The sequence below is a fragment of the Vitis vinifera genome, chromosome 15 (genome assembly GCF_030704535.1).
Source record: "Vitis vinifera cultivar Pinot Noir 40024 chromosome 15, ASM3070453v1".
NCBI classification, from domain to species: Eukaryota; Viridiplantae; Streptophyta; class Magnoliopsida; order Vitales; family Vitaceae; genus Vitis; species Vitis vinifera.
In genome coordinates, this window is record NC_081819.1 from 15384488 (window position 1) to 15404921 (window position 20434).

Here is a 20434-nt window from a genome sequence, read left to right on the forward strand (position 1 = left end):
TTACCTGGTAAAAAAGTATTTTAGGAAATAATTATTGAAGTTATGAAAAAGTGCATGAATTTTAAAATATTTTTAAATAGATCGAGATAAAACTGATTTATAAAAATTGAGATTCTTTTATCTATATTTTTTCAAATTAGTGAGTCAAAACTCATTTTCCCATAACTTTAAGCACTCTTACTAAAATAATAAATTCATTAATACAAAAAATTTATAGATAAAAATTAGTTTACAATGATTCTATCATTTCTTTTATGCATATAATTATATTTTTATATTTTTTCACTAAAAAATGAACTTCAAATCAAGTGACACTTTATACTGAATTTATTAATGATTTTTAAAAAATTAAAATAATTTGGAACTAATAAAAAAAATAGATCTAAGTAGTAAAAAAAATTAATAGATTAAAATTGATATATTATGATTCATGATTTTAATATTTCTCCTATAAATATAACTATATTTTTAAAATTTTCCCACTAGGTAAATTGATTATAAATTAAGTAAAACATAATTAATAATTTAAATTATTTAATGAATCTTTTAATTTTTTTAAAGAATAATTTAGAACTCAAAAAACTAATCCAATTCATTGCAAATTAAATCAAAACATTTTAGAATTATGTTGGTAATTGAGTATTAAATGTATGTATTTAGTACTAAATGTATGCATGTAATATTAAAAAATTAATTTTTAAATGTATGCATATAGTACCAAAATCATAATATAAAAATTATTTTTAAAAACAATTTATTCATACAAGTTTTTTTGCTTTTTATTTTTAAAAATAAATTACCAAACACCTTATTTTTAAAAAAAAAACCACTTAAAAACCATTTTTTGTTCTTTAACTTAAAAATAGTTTTTAAAAACAAATATCAGAAAACAAAGTCAAACAAACCCTATGTATTGAAGAGTTTTAGAGCATTTGTTAATAAGAAAACAATTATAGTCAATTGAAAAACTCTCTTTCTTCTCATTCAAAGTTCTTCCAAAAGTATATTCGATTGTCAACTTACAAATTCTTTTGCACACCTTCAAATCCATTATTGTCTCTTCTTACATTGAGAGCCTAATTTGCTACTAGGTTTAGAGTTCTTAAATTCATTTTAACTTACTCATTATGAGAAAAATTATTCAAGTAGGTTGGTTATTTGAAGATAGTGGAACCCTCCCTTGATTGGAAGTTGGAAGAGAGTGGACAAAAGTGGTCTATCAAACCGTCATCAAAGAGTTTACAATTCTCTTATCTCAACTTTTTTATATTACTCTTGATTTACTCTTTGATATTATCATATCTTGCTTACATTTAATTATTTTCACAAAAATTTTAACACCCAATTCACATCCTACCTCTTGAGTGATTATCTTAATTTAATTAATGTTTTTTCACATACGAGATGCTCTCCTTTTAAATAGAAGCTTATAATTTAAAACAAAAAACAACAATGTATCCAAATGGATACTTAGTGTTGGGATATATAGAATAATAATAATAATAATAATAAAAGTTCTTTGATAATATATTATAAAAAAAAAAAAAAATTTTAGAAGAATTACTTAGAGTCTATTTGATAATGATTATACAAAACGCTTCTAACATTTTTAATACTTGAAAGATTCTATCATTCAAGTATTAAAAACATTAGAAACAATTTTTAAAATCACTATCAAATACACTTTAAATGAATGCACATATATTACTTCAAGCGATTCTTTAGATTTTTAAAAGTGATTTGGATACACTTCTTATTTTTTGTTTAAAAATTTAAAAATAACACTAACTTCTATATAAAATATAGTAATTTTATATAAAATATATGAAATTACCTTGTATCTTTAAAAATTACTTTTAAAATTTAAGATAGTAAAATTTGTTAATACTTTAATATTTTAAATAAATTTTAAAATTACTATCTGTAGACCCTTTTAAAAACCAATGGCTTTCCTTTTGTTTCTGACCACCCGGGGAAGAGCTAAAAATCTCATTTTTGAAGTGAGGGGGACCTATGCTGGAAAGGGCAAGCAGCGTAGGACGCGTGGAAGAGGATGTGACCATTGCCATGGCAGTGGTCGGAGCTTCAGAATGTGATGGCATGAACAGGGAGTTGATAGAGGGAAGTTTCTGACCAAGAACGGAGGATGGTAGCAGTGGGGGAGCAGAAAGAAAAAAAAAAAAAAATAGAGGAAAAGAGGAGATCGGGAGCAGGATGAGAGGAATGGGGGTAGAGAAGGGATAAGGATTTTTTTTCTGCTGCGGACCTCCAAGTAAGGTTATGACGAGCTTGTCATTTTCTCTTATTTCCTAAAGATTCTATTTCATTTTCTGTTGGCCGATGAGCATGGTTCATTTGTTCACTTTGTCCATCAAGAGTTTCTAAGTTGTCATGGTTGAATCTGCTTGTTTATGAATATTACTTTGTTTTGGCTCCCTATTATGTTTTTGATCTCCTACATGCATGGTCGTCTCTCACACCCATTTGTCTCACTACCCATTTCACTCATGGCACCCATGTCCTTCATATTTATTACCTTTGTCTATCTGTGTCTTCCATACCCACCAAACTAAATAACCATACCCATCTTGACTTGTATATTCACCGTAACCATCCCCACTCTCACCCCATTCATCAAACCCATTCTCTCTCATTTCCATTTTCGCAGTGACTAGGATCAAGTATGAATTACGAAGAATGGACACCTTTCACTATTTTTAGTAGTCTCCTCCACACCTGATCTTCTACTCATATGGACCAACTGTACGGTCTTTACTCTCCCTCCTCCTCCGATTACCATCACCCGCCTCCATTTCCGCCGAAAAATCTGATTTCTCCATCTCATTACCCGAATTTTAATTCTCCTGCGCCATTTCCGATCTTTGGATTCGACCAGCTGTTGTCGGCGTCGTCTGTGGCGGTCTCTGATGCAACTTCCATGGTGGCTCAAATTCAAGGAGGAGGTTCTGGAGATGAGGTTTCCAGTGCTATTCGAACCCAAATCGCTACTCATCCTCTCTATCCTAAACTTCTCCATGCTTACATCGAGTGCCAGAAGGTCGGAGCGCCACCGGAGGTGGCGTATCTGTTGGAAGAAATCAGGAGAGGAAGCGAGCTTTGTAGAAGAAACACCGTTTCCACTTGCTTGGGTGCGGATCCCGAGCTGGATGAGTTCATGGAAACCTACTGCAATGTACTAATGAAATATAAATCGGATCTCGCCAGGCCTTTCGATGAAGCCACCGCGTTTCTGAACAACATAGAGACGCAGCTCAATACTCTCTGCAATGGTGCTTCCCGAAGCTACGTTTCCGACGAAGTAGCTAGGTCATTAGAGGAAGGCTTAGAGGAAGTAGAGGGTGGGAAGTTGAAGACATGGAGGAGTACAAGGAGTGTGGCCTTCACAAATGAAATACTAAGCAAGAAGAGGTGTCTGAACTAAATAAAAAAAAAATGGGTTTGATGTTCCACGCGTGGCTGCAGTTATGAGACTTTTAATGGTTGAAAGGTGGTAGTGGATAAGGGGTATGGAAAATGGGCTCCAGCAGTGCATGGAACTGGTTGATAAAAGAAAAAAATGGGTTTGTTGCCACTTTGAATGCGTGAAGAAACGATGCACTTTAAACTCTTTTCATTTTTTTTCAAACTCTCCACGTTAAAAGTTTCATTTCTTCGTTTATTTTATTTATTCTCTTTTTCTTTTGTTTTTATATATTCTCAAACGATCCTTTAAAAATCCCCTAAAATTTTAAAGTTCTAAATTTATTTACTTATTCATGTATTTTTTCTAAAACAAAAAATTATTATTATTACCATTTTCGAAAAAATCTTCTAAAACCCGATTCTAAAGTTAGTTCACCAAACTCTAATTCTCGAAATTCAATTCCCTAAATTTAATTCTTCAAAGTTCAATCTTCAAAATAATTTTCTAAGGTTCTAATTTTAACTTTAATTTTCCAAGATTCAAAATTTTAAATTTAATTTTCCAAAAATTCTACAATTCCAAATTTTTTTTTTTTTTTTAAAACGTCACCTTCAAATAAATTTTCGAAACCCCATTTCCTTTCAAATCAATTCTTCAAAATTCTGATTTCCAAACTTAATTTCCAATTTCCAAAATTCGAATTTTCATAATTATTTATTTAATCATTATTATTTTTATTCTATTTATTCATTTATTTTCAAAATTCCATCCTTAAATAATATTTTTAAAATTCCGATTTCCAAATTTAATTTCCAAATTCCAAAATTCCCATTTTCATAATTATTTATCCAATCATTATTATTTTCGGGTTTCCAGTTTTTGAAATTTAATTTTCTGACATTCCATCCTTAAAATAATTTTTCGGGTTTCTGGTTTTTGAAATTTAATTTTCCAGCATTCCATCCTTAAAATAATTTTTCGGGTTTCCGGTTTTTGAAATTTAATTTTCCAGCATTCCATCCTTAAAATAATTTTTCGGTTTTCCATCCTTAAAATAATTTTTCGGGTTTCCGGTTTTCAAAATTTAATTTTCCGACATTCCATATTTAAAATAATTTTTCGGGTTTCCAGTTTTCGAAATTTAATTTTCCAATATTCCATCCTCAAAATATTTTTTTCGAGTTTCCAATTTTCAAAATTTGATTTTCCAAAATTCCAATTTTCACATTTATTTATTTAATCATTATTATTATTCCATTCATTTATTTATTTACTTACTCATTTATTTAAAATTCAATCTCTAAATAATTCTTCAAATTTCCAATCTCTAAGTTCAATTTCCAAGTTCCAAAATTCCAATTTTCGCAATTATTTATCCAATCATTATTATTTTTTATATTATTATTATTCCATTTATTTATTTATTCACTTATTCACTTATTTAAAATTCCATCTCTAAATAATCCTCCAAAATTTCAAATTTAATTCCCAATTTTACAAAATTCTAATTACCATATTTATTTATTTATTATCGTTATTGTTATTATATTTATTATTATTATCATTTTGTTTATTTATTTTTAAAAATCCCACCTTCAAATAATTTCCAAGATTCCAATTTTTATAATTTAATTTTCAATATTCCAATTCTCAAATGATTTTCAAAATTCTAATTTCTCTCAAATTTAATTTCCAAAATTCCAATTCTTTAATTTAATTTTCAAAACTCTAATTCTCAAATAATTTTTAAAAAAAAATTCTAATTTCTTTCAAATTTAATTTCCAAAAATCCAATTCTTAAATTTAATTCCTAAGACTCCAATTTTCAAATAATTTTCGAGACTCCAATTTCCAAATAAATTTCAAAAATTCAGTTTTCTCTCGAACAGTTTTAATTCCACTTTAGTTTTCAAACAATCTTCTGTTTCTTTTTATTTTTCATAAGTAAGAATGAATTTTTCATAATGCCAAAATAATAAAATTTGTGAAACCAATTTATGCAAGATAAATTGGGCTTAGGTGGGGGCCCTACATATGATCCCTTCTGATTGTCATTTGCTATGTTTAATGAATATTAATTAATCTTTGACTGACTCTTTGATATGTATGTGATGATCTTGCGTTTGAGCTAACCCTGTTCCTATAATAGCGCACTATTACTTGCTGTCAAGGTACGCTCTCACTCCCACTTTGTTTGTTTTTATACATGATTGGTTTTATTATTTGATGATTTATTTGGTATCCATTGATTTCTTTATCAATTGCCACACTTGCTTCATTTTATTAGTAGAAACCCACTTTTAAGGACTTAAAGGGGTGCTACGGTCTTTACCGTACCTTCTTGATAAGTAACCTGACCCCCGAACTCAATCTGATTTTTCATAGACCACATTTTCCAAAAATAAGGAGTTGCACTTAAGGTTTCCTTTCTTATTTTGTTTCTCCTTTAAAAATAAAATAAAAATAATTAGTGACTCTAAGTCATTTTCTTAATGGATAAAATCATTTTCAAATAAAATCGAACTTGCCATCGAGTGGAAAACACATGAACTGAAATAGAGGGTCCACACTATCTCTTTTAGATAAGTCTTAGAGCAATCTTACATTTTATATAAAAGTTACTATTATTTTTTATTTTGAAAAACAGAAAACAAGAAATGTATCCAAACAACCTCTTAATTTATATTAAAAACATTTCCAAATATTAAGAAACATTTTTAACGATTTCAAAATCATTCCCACATTTGCTCTAAATAAGAATATATAATCTAATACTAAAAGTTCAAATTTGTCTAGGATAAGGTCACAATCTTAATGATTTACATCATTGAAAGGGCTTTTGACTAGTTAGTGTAGATGTTCTAAAAGGGGACCAAGTGGCTTGGCCAGTATATTTGAGCATTTACTAGAAAATAGACATCTAACGCTAAGACAAAATAAGAGATGTGGATACCATAAGAATAAGAAAGAGTATATTCGAATATTTCTATATATATTGGTTAAAAACATGGAAATAAGTGATGGGTGAATTTGACCATCTCATTTTCATATTATAAATAATTTAAAATGGTCTATAAAATCCAAATTATTTACATTATAAAATTGTTTTTTTTTTTAATTTCTTTCAACATTAATTTTATATATAGAAATGGATATAAAATATATAATCATGTAGAGACGTTCTAAAACTGTGTGGGCTCCTTTAGGTCCGAACAATTTTTATACTGTTAGGTGCAAGTCGTTATAATAGACATATTATATCATACTAAACCACCCCATTTGCAAATTTATTTATTTAATTCAAAGATTATTCATATACTTAGTGGAAATCATTTTTTGAAAAGTATTATTTCATTCATTTTGTTAGTATTTTTTTTTTCATTATTAGCAATTGTCAAATCATTATTTTATATTATAAATATGGGAAAATGATGTTATATTTATTCGTGTATTTGTGTTTTTACCTAATATAAATTTTCTTTTCAAGATATATAAATAAAAAATAATGAATTTTTGTTTTGAGAGATTAAGAGTGTGTTTGATAGCGTTTCTACTCAAAGTATTTTTAGTAGATGTGTTTTCTTTGAAAGTGTTTTTAGAAAAATTATCTATCAAGTGTTTCTAAAAAAAACACTATAAGTGATATTTTAATATTATAAGTAATTTTTTAGATTTTAAAAAGGTGTTTTCTAAAATTTGTCAAACACCTAGAGCCTCCTTAGCAACCGTTTTTGAGAACAGTTTTTTGTTATTCAAAACAAAAAAAAAAAGAAAATAAGTTTGATAACTATAAATTGTTTTTTATTTTTTGTTTTTAAGAATAGAAAATATAATATTTTTAGATATTTTTTTTTTGTTGTTTTCATTTGTTTTTTGAAGGTGTTTTAGAAAATGATTATACAAGTACTATAATGATTAAAAATAAAACACTAGATCTAGAAAGTACTTTTCAAACATATTTCAAAATACTAAAAATATATTAAAAATATTTTAGGCTTTCAAATAAACTTTTGTTTTACAAAATATTAAAGAATAATTTTTAAAAACCGTTTTGAAAAATTATTTTTTAGATCTGCTTTGGAAAACCGTTACTAAACAAGGCCTTATTTTTATTTTTTTTAAAAAAGTATTTTTTAGACTAAAAACGTTTCCTAAAATTATTATGAAACAAGTTCTAAAAGGGATTTGTTTAATTATTTTTTTTTACTTTAAAAAAAATAAAAAATTGAAGGCAGATTTAGACACATCAAATCCGTGTCTATTATATAAAAAAGATAATTTAAAAGGGATGAAATATAAAATTATTATTTTCAAAGTTTTCTTTGGAAAGAGAGCAAGTATTTGCCAAAAAGATGAAAATAAAAAAACAAATAACATTATTTAAAAAATTTATTAGACCCATAACAAAAAAAAAAAATTGTATATTATTTAAGTTGGACCCACAAAATCAATTTTCTTAAACAAAAGTATTTTCATAAAAATAAAAAAAAACAAAAGTAGGAATGAAAACTGTTTTCTTTTATTTTCCAAAGAGAAAAATTATGAAAAAAAGAAGTTATAATCATTTTATTTTCATTAATTTATATTTTATGGAGAGAGGTTGGGTTTGATGTACTTTCTAAAATTACAATTTTTTCTTCAATTATTTCTGTAATTTAATGAAAATAAATTGGTGATAAAATAATTTGAAATGTGGATTCAACAGATTTAAAAAGATGGAAATAATTTTGTATGAAAGATGAGAAATTTCCTAACCTTGAAAACAGGATGAATCAAAACCACTGGGAAACTCTTTTCTGTTGAATTTATTGGAAGGTTGAGTTGTCGGCTGTAAAAGAACAAAAAGAGGAAACTACCCTATCCTTGGAATGGTGGTTGGCTTGTCTTCACCGTACATCTCCCTCTTCTCTCTATCCTATATTCTCTTTTCTTTCTCTCCATTTTCCCATTTGTGAAGAACCCAAATTCCTAGAATTCCAGGAATCAAAACCCAATATTTCAGCAAGATTACAATACTGACAACAATCTAAAGGCACCCCATCAATTGATTTCTCCTGCTACATCAATGGCTACTGAGCCGCCAGCACCACCATCAGCATTCTTCTTCATCATCTTGGTCACTGTGTTTGCTCTCACCCCAATTGCCCACTCCATTCCTTTCATAGTTCTGCATGGTAATCTTTGTCTGCTTTTTCTGTAATTTGTTCGTCACTTTATTTTGAATTTTGTTCATGCCCAACTTGCTATTTTATTAGTGGTGTTGTTTTTTTGAAGTGGGTTATCTGTTTTTCATGTGGCTATTGATTTTTAGCGTGTTTGTTTGCTGGGAAAATTGGGGAAAAAATGGAAAATAAAGCTTTGAATTTTATGTTCTGTGTTGCTTTGGTGTCTAAACGATGAGAAGTCAACCCTACTTAATCAACGGGTTGTGCTGGACATGGTGGGGAGGAGGTTTTTGTTGTTTCCATTCTCAAGTAGTGATAAATCAAAGTTTCAAACATTTATTTTCTCTTATTTTCCTGTGCTTTACTCAGTAATCAAAAGGTCTGTTTCGGTCTGTTGATGTTCCATCTAATCTCTCTGGATGTTATAGAGTGAAGCTTAGGGAAATTGTTTAGATTTATGAAGATAACTCTTTATACATAGACTGATTTTTTACCTCAGGAAGAAGCTTTGGTGGAAGCTGCAAAGCCTTCCAAAAAGCTGCAATTTGGGCACGGTGAATAGAAATATGTCTTTAATTAGATTCACAAGACATGAGAACTGTCACATAAACAAAGTCATTTTCATCCTTATAAGCGAGCATTGGGCAGTCCAGTATATGCCTAGTCTTGATTAGAATCCTCAGTTATAATAATTCAGTCTCCTAAACCTGACATCCAATAACATTTGTGAAGCTTCTGGTTAATTAGTTCTTTAAAAATACTTGCATTTGAGGGATAATAAGAAAAGGAATTTGAGTCAGATGTTAATGTAACTACCAATTTTGTTGGATAGTATTGACTTTTATATATTGTCGCAGGAATTGGGGATAAATGCAGTAACCGAGGCATCACACACTTCACTGAACTTCTTGGCAACTGGTCCAGCTCTCAAGGATATTGCATGTATGCTTTAAGTTTTCTTGTATCTGTAGTTAAAAGGACTAAATATTATCTGACCGAACCCTGAGCTAGCCCATGGGCTAGGCACTGATCCCATCTGGGAAGCTGCTAGTGAGACTTGAAGACTCAATAACTTCCACCCCCTCAAGAAGAGGGCGGTTATATACCTTTTAAACACAAGGCATATAAAAATTTGACAACAAATGATTGCTAATATGTAGCCCATTATTCATTAGTATGCTTCTGTTTTGATTCATTAACAGTATGAAAAATTGATATATATATCTTTTGTTTTTCTTTGATATTCTTTCTATATGTTTTAGATTTTGACATGGGAATTTCTTGCAAATTGCCTTTTATGTGTAATTTGGGGGCTAGTGTCTGATGTCAAATCAAGCTGGACCTCTACTTAATTCTGAATTTAATCATTTGATTATTTCATTACCTGTAGAGAAATTGGAGATGGAACATGGGATTCCTGGGTTCTGCCCCTTCTGGAACAGGTGAAACTTGCAGTACTGTTAATACAGTGAGTGCTTGATACTAACGATGTCTTGAATTTCATAATTTGATATACCTTGTGTTTTTGCAGACTGCAATTGTTTGTGAGAAGGTGATAAGGCTGTCTGGTAATGTGTTAAGTTGATTGGCCTGGAATTTAAGGTCAAACTTGTTTCTCAACAAGTTCTCTTTTCAACTTACAGGTGAAGGAAATGACTGAGCTTAGTGAGGGTTACAACATAGTTGGACTTTCTCAGGTGATTTAACAAAGGGTTGCAACCTTTTATAAATACATTTTCCACCACACTTGTTATTTCATTGTTTTCCATTTAGATGGTACTTGCTCTATGCCCAGTATTATTTGCTCATTTCTTGTGGGAATTATTGAATGTGGCATATGTGTTGGAAGTAGCTAAATTGTTTTCTTGGGGAAATGAAAGTATTTTATAGAAAAATAGTTTAATGGAATTGTTTATGGTCTTGTGCATTCCATTGTGTTTGAATTTTGTTGAAACTCCCAAAATTTTCTGAATGCATCCTGTTTATAAGGGCAACCAAAATGATAATATTGAAAATCAGGGACATGTATATATTTTGGTAAGATTATCAGGCTTCCGTCAACATGTGCCTAGTTAAAAGATGGAAATCTAGAGTGAAGAGCAGAGGAAGAGAATAAGGAAACCAGAAAACAAGACAAGATGAACAGAAGCGAAAAATAAATTATACAATTTGGGTTTCAGAAGCTGAACTAATAGTTTATTCTTTAGCTTTCTGGAGTACAGGGAAATAGTAGGCATCTTATTCTGCTTTTGTGGGATAGTTAAGATTGTGCTTTTCTGATTGATTTTTTCAGTAACATCAACTGAACTTGTTTCCTTTGACAAAATGTCTGGAGGTTTGGATTTGTGAGTTCATCGCATATATGCAGGTGGTGTACTGCATGGAGAACTTAAATGTCTTAAATTCAAGTTACATTTATAGTTTTATAAAATTATAAATTGGAACTTTGGAAAGAAATTTTGTTGACTTTTTCTTCTTGTTAACTTGGAACTTTCCTGGAATCATAATTATGATTTGTGTCTGATTTGCAGTAAAGAATCTTATTCTATAATTTCTTTTTTTTCTAAATCTCTTGATGTCTGTTCTTGCCAAAGCATTTTCCATTACTTTTTTTTCTTTTGCAGATGTGCTTTAGTTGTCAGTGATTCCTTCTTTTCCTGTTTCCACTGGAATTTAATCACCTTTTATATTTCCTTCTTTTTCTTAGAGATATTGGCAGTGCTTTGTCAGATGAAAAGGTAGCCTTCTTTCAATTCATGTTAGTTTGCAGCTTCTGGGTGAACATCTAGTCATCTAAATCTATCAACAGATTTATTTAAACCTGATGAGCTTAAGAGTGATAAACTAAATCAGTGGTCTCTGTGAACATAAGGGCCCTATCCCTTTTTTTCCTTTTCTTGGAATTGATGTTGGATATATTTTACTAGAGAGCATAAGAAGTAAAACAAAAGGTAGCCTTCTTTCAATTCATTTTAGTTTGCAGCTTCTGGGTGAACATCTAGTCATATAAATCTATCAACAGATTTATTTAAACCTGATGAGCTTAAGAGTGATAAACTAAATCAGTGGTCTCTATGAACATAAGGGCCCTATCCCTTTGTTTCCTTTTCTTGGAATTGATGTTGGATAGATTTTACTAGAGAACATAAGAAGTAAAACATCACTACAATGCACAACAGCTAAAGATAGACTTTATTTGACCGATGGATCAGGCTTTGGAAATATGTATTTTAGGTTAAGCTACAACATGTAGAACAAAGGTGAAATTAAGAAGCATCAAAAACAGAGCACAGGGTTAATGTGGTTCATCTCTGCATTGATGGGTAAAGAAGAGCTTGGTGCTAATATTGCATCACGATCAAAATTTTTGAAACTTTGCAGTCTCTCCAATACCTGTTCACTAAGAGTACACTCTCCTCATGGGCCTCTTTTCTTCTAGAGGTTTATGAGATATCCATAATATAACTTTCCACAAAAATCACCTGCCAAAAAGAGAAAGACTTTCCCCAAGAAGTGTTTGTTCTTAAACTACAAGCCTCTCCCTAGAAATCCCATATGAAACTGACTGAATATTAGATTTGCTCAAATGATTTTTTGGTTTCTCTGCATTACTACATGTCATGTATGGAAATATCTTGTATTCTCTGTCATGTTGTTGCTGTGCAGTGCCATACTTTCTCAAGATTTGTTGTCTTGGCCTAATGCATCACTCATATTCTTGTTTGTGTTATTGGATGAATGCATGGACTTTCACAAGAATGCGGTCATTACAAAAACTAACAGCAGCTCTATATACTTTGCAATCTTGTTGAATGCTTGATCCGTCATATTTAGTCTTGAATGTTTTTTCATTTTTGATGCGGTTGTGATGGTCATAGGATTGGCTTGGTCAGGGATAGAGCACTCTTCATTAGTTATAGAAATTTTAGTTTTCATGCATTGACTTTTTCATAGATTTTCATTCTATCCTTTTTCCCCTTTCCATTTTTTAGTTTTTATTTTAATAAGTTTTGCTGATGTTTTGGCATCTGTTTCATTGAAATATTGTATGCATGTTGATGAATTGTAATATTCACATGTTTCACAGGGTAACGTGATAGCTCGTGGAGTTATTGAGTTTTGTGATGGAGGACCTCCTGTAAGAACTAAGTTGACACATATAGTATTTTATTTTACTTCTTTAAATACTCATCATACTGCTAAGTTACTTGTTTACACTGTTTCTGTTTCATAAAGTTATTATCTATGGAAATACTCTTTGAAAAAGAAAAATCTTGGCAACTTTATTATGTCCCAAGGGGAGTTGCATAAACTTTTCCCTGCTATGGCTGTTAAGTGTGTAGCACACTTATAAATTGAGGTGATCAAATAACCTTTTCAAACTACTTGTTGGTCCTTTCAGGCAATAGATACTTGTCTTTTGAATTCTTTCAGGGTAATGTATATTCATTTTGAATTTATAGTCTAAGACAGTTATGTACAATGAGACTAGTATTGTAGTTATATATGGGGGAGCGGCATATTGTATTATAGTGAAGAAAATAGTGCTAGTTACTTGTTAAGAAATCTTAGACTTTGATCTACATTTAAATTGGATGAACAAACGACTGGTATAGCAAATTTGGAATAAGCAAGAAAATAAGGGAGTGCTCCATTACTTTTTTGATGGAAGGAAAACACTTCATTTTGAATGGAAAAACTATAGAATCTAGCCTGAGAAAACTTCAACATTTTCAAATGGATTAAAAAGTTCTCTCTTGGTAAAGGTAGAGGATACATAAAACTTGGGCACCAACAAGATCAAAACAATGGTGGCTTTGAACAAATGAACACTAGAAAATCACCATTACAATGGGGTCAGAAAGCAGCATTCGAGGCATATATTTGTAGAGAGTAAACAACAAGCAGAAACTAAGGATTTTAAACTTCTGAACCTCTCTTCTATAGAAGAAACCCAATACTGCTTCCTCTGCATCCTTTCCCGTTGGTTGGGCCTAGCACTTGCATAGGCTTAGATAGGTGTCACAAGGTTCAAAATCCTTATACAAATTTGCTTCATGCATGACACTAAACCAGCAAACCTATCCCTGTAATAAACAGTTAGAAAAATTCCAAAGCACACACCCAAATTTTATAGGCTAACAGCCCAACCTAATAATTCTCTCAATTACAAGGAACCTGCCCTTAGTTTGCTTAAACACAAACCTCCAATCCCTATGGAAGAATGGTTAGGTGGATGCTGCAAACATTCCAGACAATGCCTTGATAAGTATTTGGTGGCATTTACAACCCAACTACCCTAGTTTCAAATTGCTCAATCAAGTACTGCCAACACCTATTAGAAATTGTAGCAGTATATAACCATATGGCTTAACACTAGAAGTCTAACTCCCTCAGTCCCCTTTTGGTTGAGGCTTGGCCTTGCTCCAGCCATGTTGCACCTACAGTAACATGAATGCCCTTGTTTTCCATGCCACTGAAGCTAATGTCCTGCCTTGCTTGGCCCAAGTCAATGCCTTTGTTGCATTACCTAAATGCTTGCATTCTCTTTGTTGCTTTGCTTCATTAGTCATTGCTTTTGCCCACTTTTGCCATGTCTAGTCTACTGCCTTGTTCATTTCCAACCATGCGATTGTGCCAGTCTGCTAGCTTGCCCATAGCATTGCACCCATAGTCTTTGTAAAGCTTGCCTTATGCTCTGCAGGCTTTTCGAAGGGTCCTCATGTGTGCTGCTATGATGTGCCTTTTCCTTGGCATAAGCATTGTCCATGGTTTTAACCTTGACTAGTCACCCTTTCCTCCACCCCGGGGAGCATTCTGAGCCACTCTTGCAGCTTTTACTAATTATGATGTGATTACAATCCATTCTTTTTAATAAAGCTACATGACAATAAATTCTTTAAACCAGTCGAAAATTATAAATTTATATAAAATCCAAAATATACGAACCAGCTGCTCTCATGGTTTGGTTTTTGTTGTGGCCTGTAAATCTGAGAACTGACCTAGTTTGGTTCAGTTCTAATATTCACAATAGACCAACTCAACTCAAACCAACGTTCACTCCTAAGCTTAACCTTAGCTTTGAAGCAGATAACATTATGCTGTTAGCATGGAATAACGTGATGGTGAAAGAGAACAGTTAGAAACTTGAAGAAGGAGCTGATAATCATTTTGAGATTTAATGTGTGAGAGAGTATTGATGGAAACATTTTCTTAAAGATTAGTAAAATCTGGGATCTGAATGTGTTTGTGCATATTTACTGCAAGTTTTAACATATCTTCACCTCTATTTATTCTTTACTTCTATTGACCTTTTCTCTATTACTCTATGCTTATTTCTCTGAGTCTGCAGATAAAAGTTAAAAGTTATTTAAATTTCTCTTTTCTATATCTGAAAAACAGGTTAAGAATTTCATATCACTTGGAGGTCCTCATGCTGGTACAGCTTCCGTTCCACTTTGTGGAGTAAGTTCTTCTTTAGCCTTTTCATTATGTTCACTTTATGTGTTGCACATACTTTACTTGTGCTTTGTTTTCACAAAACTCCACTGGTCTAAGTTTTGAAATTTGCAACGACCATGAATCCATAGAGATGCTTTTGGCAGCCTGGGTGAGGTGGACTATTCTGGACTGTTGAGTGGTCACAGAATACCTAACTAAACTATGTACTATCATCAGAAAGCTTCACAAGGATCTTAAAACCATCACTTCAGATTGCAAAAACTCAATCTGGATAATGGCTCTGCTTACATCCTAAAATCCCTTTAGGCAATGCGGATGGTACCAACCTACATTTGGTCCCAGAAACTTAGCCTACATGACTTGTTACCCAAAGGTACCTGGAGGGCTTTAAATTATTATTGCACAAGGAGAAAAAAATCAAGAGACTTAGTTTTTATTACCATATAGCATAAGGTTGCTAGGGTTGACTCTAATACAAGACTGGCATCAGCACGCATGGTGCTGAGTCAGCAGCAGGGATTTTGGATCACATGATTTTCCTTTTCTGTACAAAGGAACATGATCTAATCAAGGTGATAATCCTACCAGTAAATTCTTTTGTAACTGTGTTTAACCTCTTTAAACTCGATGAAATTAGTCTCACTATTTTCCGCATAGCCAAGCTATTTTGCGTGACTTAATAGAATCATTGCATCTGGGTAGGGTTTCCCATATATTCCTCTTTGTTCTATAGGCCAGTTGTTAATGTGATTTTAATATCAGTCATGATCATGTCATGAGTAAACCCTCACTCTGGTACAACTTCGTGTTGCTAATGCTTCTTGGACCTTGAAAATATATTGTGATACAGGAAAATGATACAAATATCTAAACATTGATTATTACTACTATTATTATAAACTGTTGGAGATATTTCAGGAAGCTTACTAGTCGCATTACCTTGTTTGTTCTATGCTACAGGATGAGATTTGGATCTCAAATTTCAAACTAACCTCATAGTGGATATGGCTAATTCAACATTCTGCTAATTATTTCCTTCATTATTCGAAGCTTGTCCTATTAATTATTTGTTTTATCAACTTAGATGATATACCAAGATAATAATCAATCTGAAATCTTGATTGCCACTTGCTATTTTCTAAAAAAAAATAATTTTGGCCTAGATCTTAAATTGTCATGCTATGTACGGGTTATTTATTAGTTAATTCCTAATAATGTTCGTGATGAATTGATGGGGGAAAGCCTTTTAAAGTTTATTCAAGGAAGAAAGTGAAGACCTAAGTAAACTTTAAATAGGTTTAATATTAATTAGGATTGAATTGAGATTGGTATTTGTTGGAGTTTAATTAGGATTAGCTAATTGAGTTATAATATAATTAGAATTTGAGTCATGATAGGTTATTAAAGTCCTAGTAGATTTTGGATGTTATAATTAGAATTAGAATCATAATAGGTTATTAGAGTTCTAGTAGACTTTGGATTTCTTAGAGAAGCCTATAAATAGGCTAATCAATGTAAATCAAAGGGTAATTTGATGAATAATATTATACTTTCTTTCATTGCAAGGTTGCAACCCTCAATGGTGAGACTCCATTGATTTTCTTCTAGGTGAGACTCCTAGAAGGCCTTAGTGAGACTCTAAGGTTTTCCATCTTTTCTTCATTGTTTCTTCTTTCTCTCTATTTTTTATCTTATAATTTTCTCTACCATAAAATTTATTCCTTGTTCCTCTCCTTACACCCTAAAAATAAAACCCTAGCCCACCTACCCTTGAGTGTAGGCAACCATCCTAGGGTTGTCCTATATCATGAATAGTGTTATACTTGACTTACCTTAATATGCTAAATATCATCTGATACCTGAGATGACTGTCTGAGAGGTAACCTTTTGCTTACTTTATGTGCTGTACTATAAATCCAAATTAATCTCTTTAAATCCAAATCAATCTCTGTTGGTACCATACATATTCACAATTGAGTTATTCATCTTAGTGTTGTCCAATACTTTTGCACCTGGTTTTGAGTAGATTTGAACCCTTTCTAGGGTAAGGCATCTCACATTCCTTGTAGGTTAAGGGGTAGACTAAATATTGTGGTTCAATTCCTAGATCTTCTTATACTTTTTGTGGTTATATTATCACACTGGTATCAAGTAAATTCAAAATTCAATTATATTATTAATTATGCAACTTTATCTGCAAAATCTAGAAGTGGATGTTAGTGGATGATCCTGAGAAAGGGATTAACTTATTCAATTAATTTGTTTGGTTTTCTTTTCCTAGTTAAATATACCTTATTAATTTTTCTGTTTGTTTTATTATGCATTAATTTTGCAGTCTGGTTTCATATGCATTCTCGTGGACAATTTAATCAAGTCAGGGATCTACAGTGACTATGTTCAGGTCTCTCTCTCTCTCTCCCTCCCCTCCCTCCCTCTCTCCCTCCCCCCCCCCCTCCCTCTCTCTTTTTCCTTATCTTTTGAGATGGGAAATTATATTTAACATGATAATCATCTGCTGGATGAAAGGCAAATGAATAAAATGATGTTAGTAAAAATTGGCTTTGCAGAATCACTGCCTTTTCTCAACTGATTGTCAAGCTTACTTCTCATGTTATTTCTGTTAGTACTAATACCATTTGTATTACCTTTACCTGATAAAATTGCAGGAACACTTGGCTCCCAGTGGTTATCTTAAAATCCCAACTGTGAGTAAAGTATTCCATTTGCGCTTTAAGCTTTAGATGATAAATTGTCTCCCAATCTCCATGATAGTCAAGTTATACTGGACTAGAAGTTAGCTTCTTTGCAATCTTTGATTATACAGCTATTCATATCATTAGATGAAGGGAATTGAAATGCTAACTGATATTCAATGCTTTGACCTGCCATAATAGCATATTTGCTTAACTTTCCTTTTTGTTCTTTTAACATGTCTCCCGTCCTTATGAACTCCACATAGATTGTGTCAAGTTTCAGTTTTAAGTGTTGAAGATGAGAGTCAGGCTTTTCTTATTACAGGACATTATCAGCTATCTAGAAGGGTGTAGGTTTCTTCCAAAGCTTAATAACGAAATCATTGATAAGAGAAACTCCACTTATAAGGAGCGGTTTTCCAGCTTACAGAACTTGGTGTTGATCATGGTGAGTGTGTTTTATTTTGCTTTTTATCTTCAGTTTTACTTTCAAGCCCAGTTGCCATGCTGATCAATGTTTCTCTTTCTTTCTTTGTGTGATCAGTTTGAGCATGACACAATTTTGATACCCAAGGAAACCGCCTGGTTTGGGTATTATCCAGATGGGTCATTTTCTTCGGTTTTTCCAGCAAATGAGGTAATCTATTTTTACTTCATATTCTTATTCTACCTGATATGGTAAAGGATGATTTGTCCATAGCAGTTTGCTTATGATCTTTAAGTGGGGTGTAGCTTGTTTTTATATCAATGAATTTTTTTAAGTTACCAGGAAAACAAGAAACTATTCTATTTAAACATTTTCAAGGTGCTCGTACAGAAAAAGAAACAAAGGGTTATCGAGGTGGTGATGTTATTGCAAAAACAAAAAAACAAAAAGAAAGAAAGAATAATGATGAAGAATATGAATGATATCTTTCCTTGAAATCATAAAAATGATTGTATGGACCCATTTTAAATGCTATATAAACTAAATATGAACAAGGTTATAAAAAAATCAAGTACTGCTGAACACTATCCAGGGAGGCATAAAAGAAACCATTCACTTGGCTTTACGCTTGCCTAAATCATCCTCCATATTGTTAGAAAAGCATGTGGAAACCCCAAATCCTCTTTCCTTTTTGGACACCCCTAAAATAACTATAGTAGAATCACCCTCCAGCCAAAAGATTGAATAGACCTGACTTTGACCTGCATCTAAAAGAGCTAGCATCTTTGCCTTGATGCCCAATTCTCCCCAGTAGATTAGCAAAAGATCTCAATAATAAAGAAAATTTTCTGGGTTCTCGAGCCCTCGATTCATGCTTGCATCTACATCAGTATAGAAAGAGAATTGAGGAGTCTGCAGTGCAAGGTCTCTCCAGGACTAGCAATCCTGAGCAGATCAACCCTCAGATTGAAATTTGGACTTTTGACTTTGGTTTTGGACTTATTGAAACCTCTGAAGTAGGCATATGATTGAAAACTCTAAATTATCTGATATATTTCATTTCTACATTACATTGAATGTGAACATGGCCAAATTAATCAGGAAGTTCAGTATACATGACCAAATTTTGAAATTTTGGTCAGTAGGCTAAGAAACATCCGATGGAGAGCATACATCAAATGAGAAATGGTTTAGTGCACTAGGCATTGTTTTATTTGACTTATTGTCCAAAGCTGTAATATGATTGCCTCATATCAGCATTTGGCCTTGGCATACGTCATAAGCTTTCCACGAGAGCCCATCATTAAAATATTTTCCTTATTTGACTCCAAAAAAATTTTGAAATTTTGGCCAGTAGGCTAAGAAACATCCGATGGAGAGCATACATCAAATGAGAAATGGTTTAGTGCACTAGGCTTTGTTTTATTTGACTTATTGTCTAAAGCTGTAATATGATTGCCTCATATCAGCATTTGGCCTTGGCATACGTCATAAGCTTTCCACGAGAGCCCATCATTAAAACATTTTCCTTATTTGACTCCAAAATTGTGACTTTCTCTTGGAATCGTATGATTGTTTATAGGTCATTTTAAGTCCAGATCTGTACTGTTTTTTTAATGGTTCTGGATGAGGAATATAACAGCTGGTTCCAGTAGGGTTTTGAATGTTATATTAAACTGATATGCATGGCAGTCATTCTTTCACAAACCTAACATAATTCAAGCACCTTCAAATCGTCCTAGCTTCTATATGACATCGCAAGTTGGTTTCTGTTTTCCTCCCATTCAAATCAATATCGTCATCTAATTTCATCAATTTTCTGATCCCTGCAGACTGAGCTCTACACTGAGGACTGGATCGGTCTGAAAACATTGGATGAAGCTGGAAAGGTTAAATTCATCAGTGTTCCAGGAAATCATCTGGCAATCTCGCGAAGTGACATGAAAACATACATGGTACCTTACTTGGAGGATCAAGCATCAACCCAGCCAGTGATCATAGATTCTTCATCTCATAGAGGGTCCTCATCAATCCGAAATTTTGTCGTGGAAATGGTTGGGCTCACTAAGAATAGGCCTCTTCTGCTCACTGTGGACTAACTTAGGTGTAAATTAAGGTCTTGTTTTTGGTCATTCAGTAGTGAAAGTTGCTGTGAGCATGATGTTAATACTAGTGTAACTGGAAAGAACTCTTTGTGACACTGGAGGGAATTAGTTGTATGTATTACATGAAATTATGAAAACTGTCACTAGTTTTATGAAAA

The 20434-nt window shown here is 32.0% G+C and overlaps 2 protein-coding genes across 2 annotated transcripts; both read left to right on the plus strand.

Annotated features, from left to right (window-relative positions):
- The first annotated feature begins 2752 nt into the window (after positions 1–2752).
- LOC100253023 (homeobox protein knotted-1-like 6) lies at positions 2753–3442 on the plus strand. Its single transcript, XM_002271990.1, has one exon. The coding sequence runs from the start codon at positions 2753–2755 to the stop codon at positions 3440–3442; it is 690 nt and encodes a 229-aa protein (XP_002272026.1).
- Positions 3443–8230: 4788 nt separating this feature from the next.
- LOC100241128 (uncharacterized) lies at positions 8231–20434 on the plus strand. The gene is made up of 12 exons (XM_002274524.4): positions 8231–8598; positions 9447–9531; positions 9980–10031; positions 10121–10141; positions 10233–10286; positions 12677–12727; positions 14992–15054; positions 17387–17452; positions 17718–17756; positions 18070–18192; positions 18289–18381; positions 20004–20434. The coding sequence occupies exons 1-12, from the start codon at positions 8490–8492 to the stop codon at positions 20268–20270; spliced, it is 1023 nt and encodes a 340-aa protein (XP_002274560.1). The 5' UTR covers positions 8231–8489; the 3' UTR covers positions 20271–20434.

Coding starts and splice junctions, on each gene's coding strand:
- LOC100253023 (XM_002271990.1), top strand. CDS start 2,753: ATGGACCAACTGTACGGTCTTTACTCTCCCTCCTCCTCCGATTACCAT.
- LOC100241128 (XM_002274524.4), top strand. CDS start 8,490: ATGGCTACTGAGCCGCCAGCACCACCATCAGCATTCTTCTTCATCATC. Junction 9,532..9,979: donor AGCTCTCAAGGATATTGCAT/GTATGCTTTAAG, acceptor CATTACCTGTAG/AGAAATTGGAGATGGAACAT. Junction 18,193..18,288: donor AGAACTTGGTGTTGATCATG/GTGAGTGTGTTT, acceptor TTGTGTGATCAG/TTTGAGCATGACACAATTTT.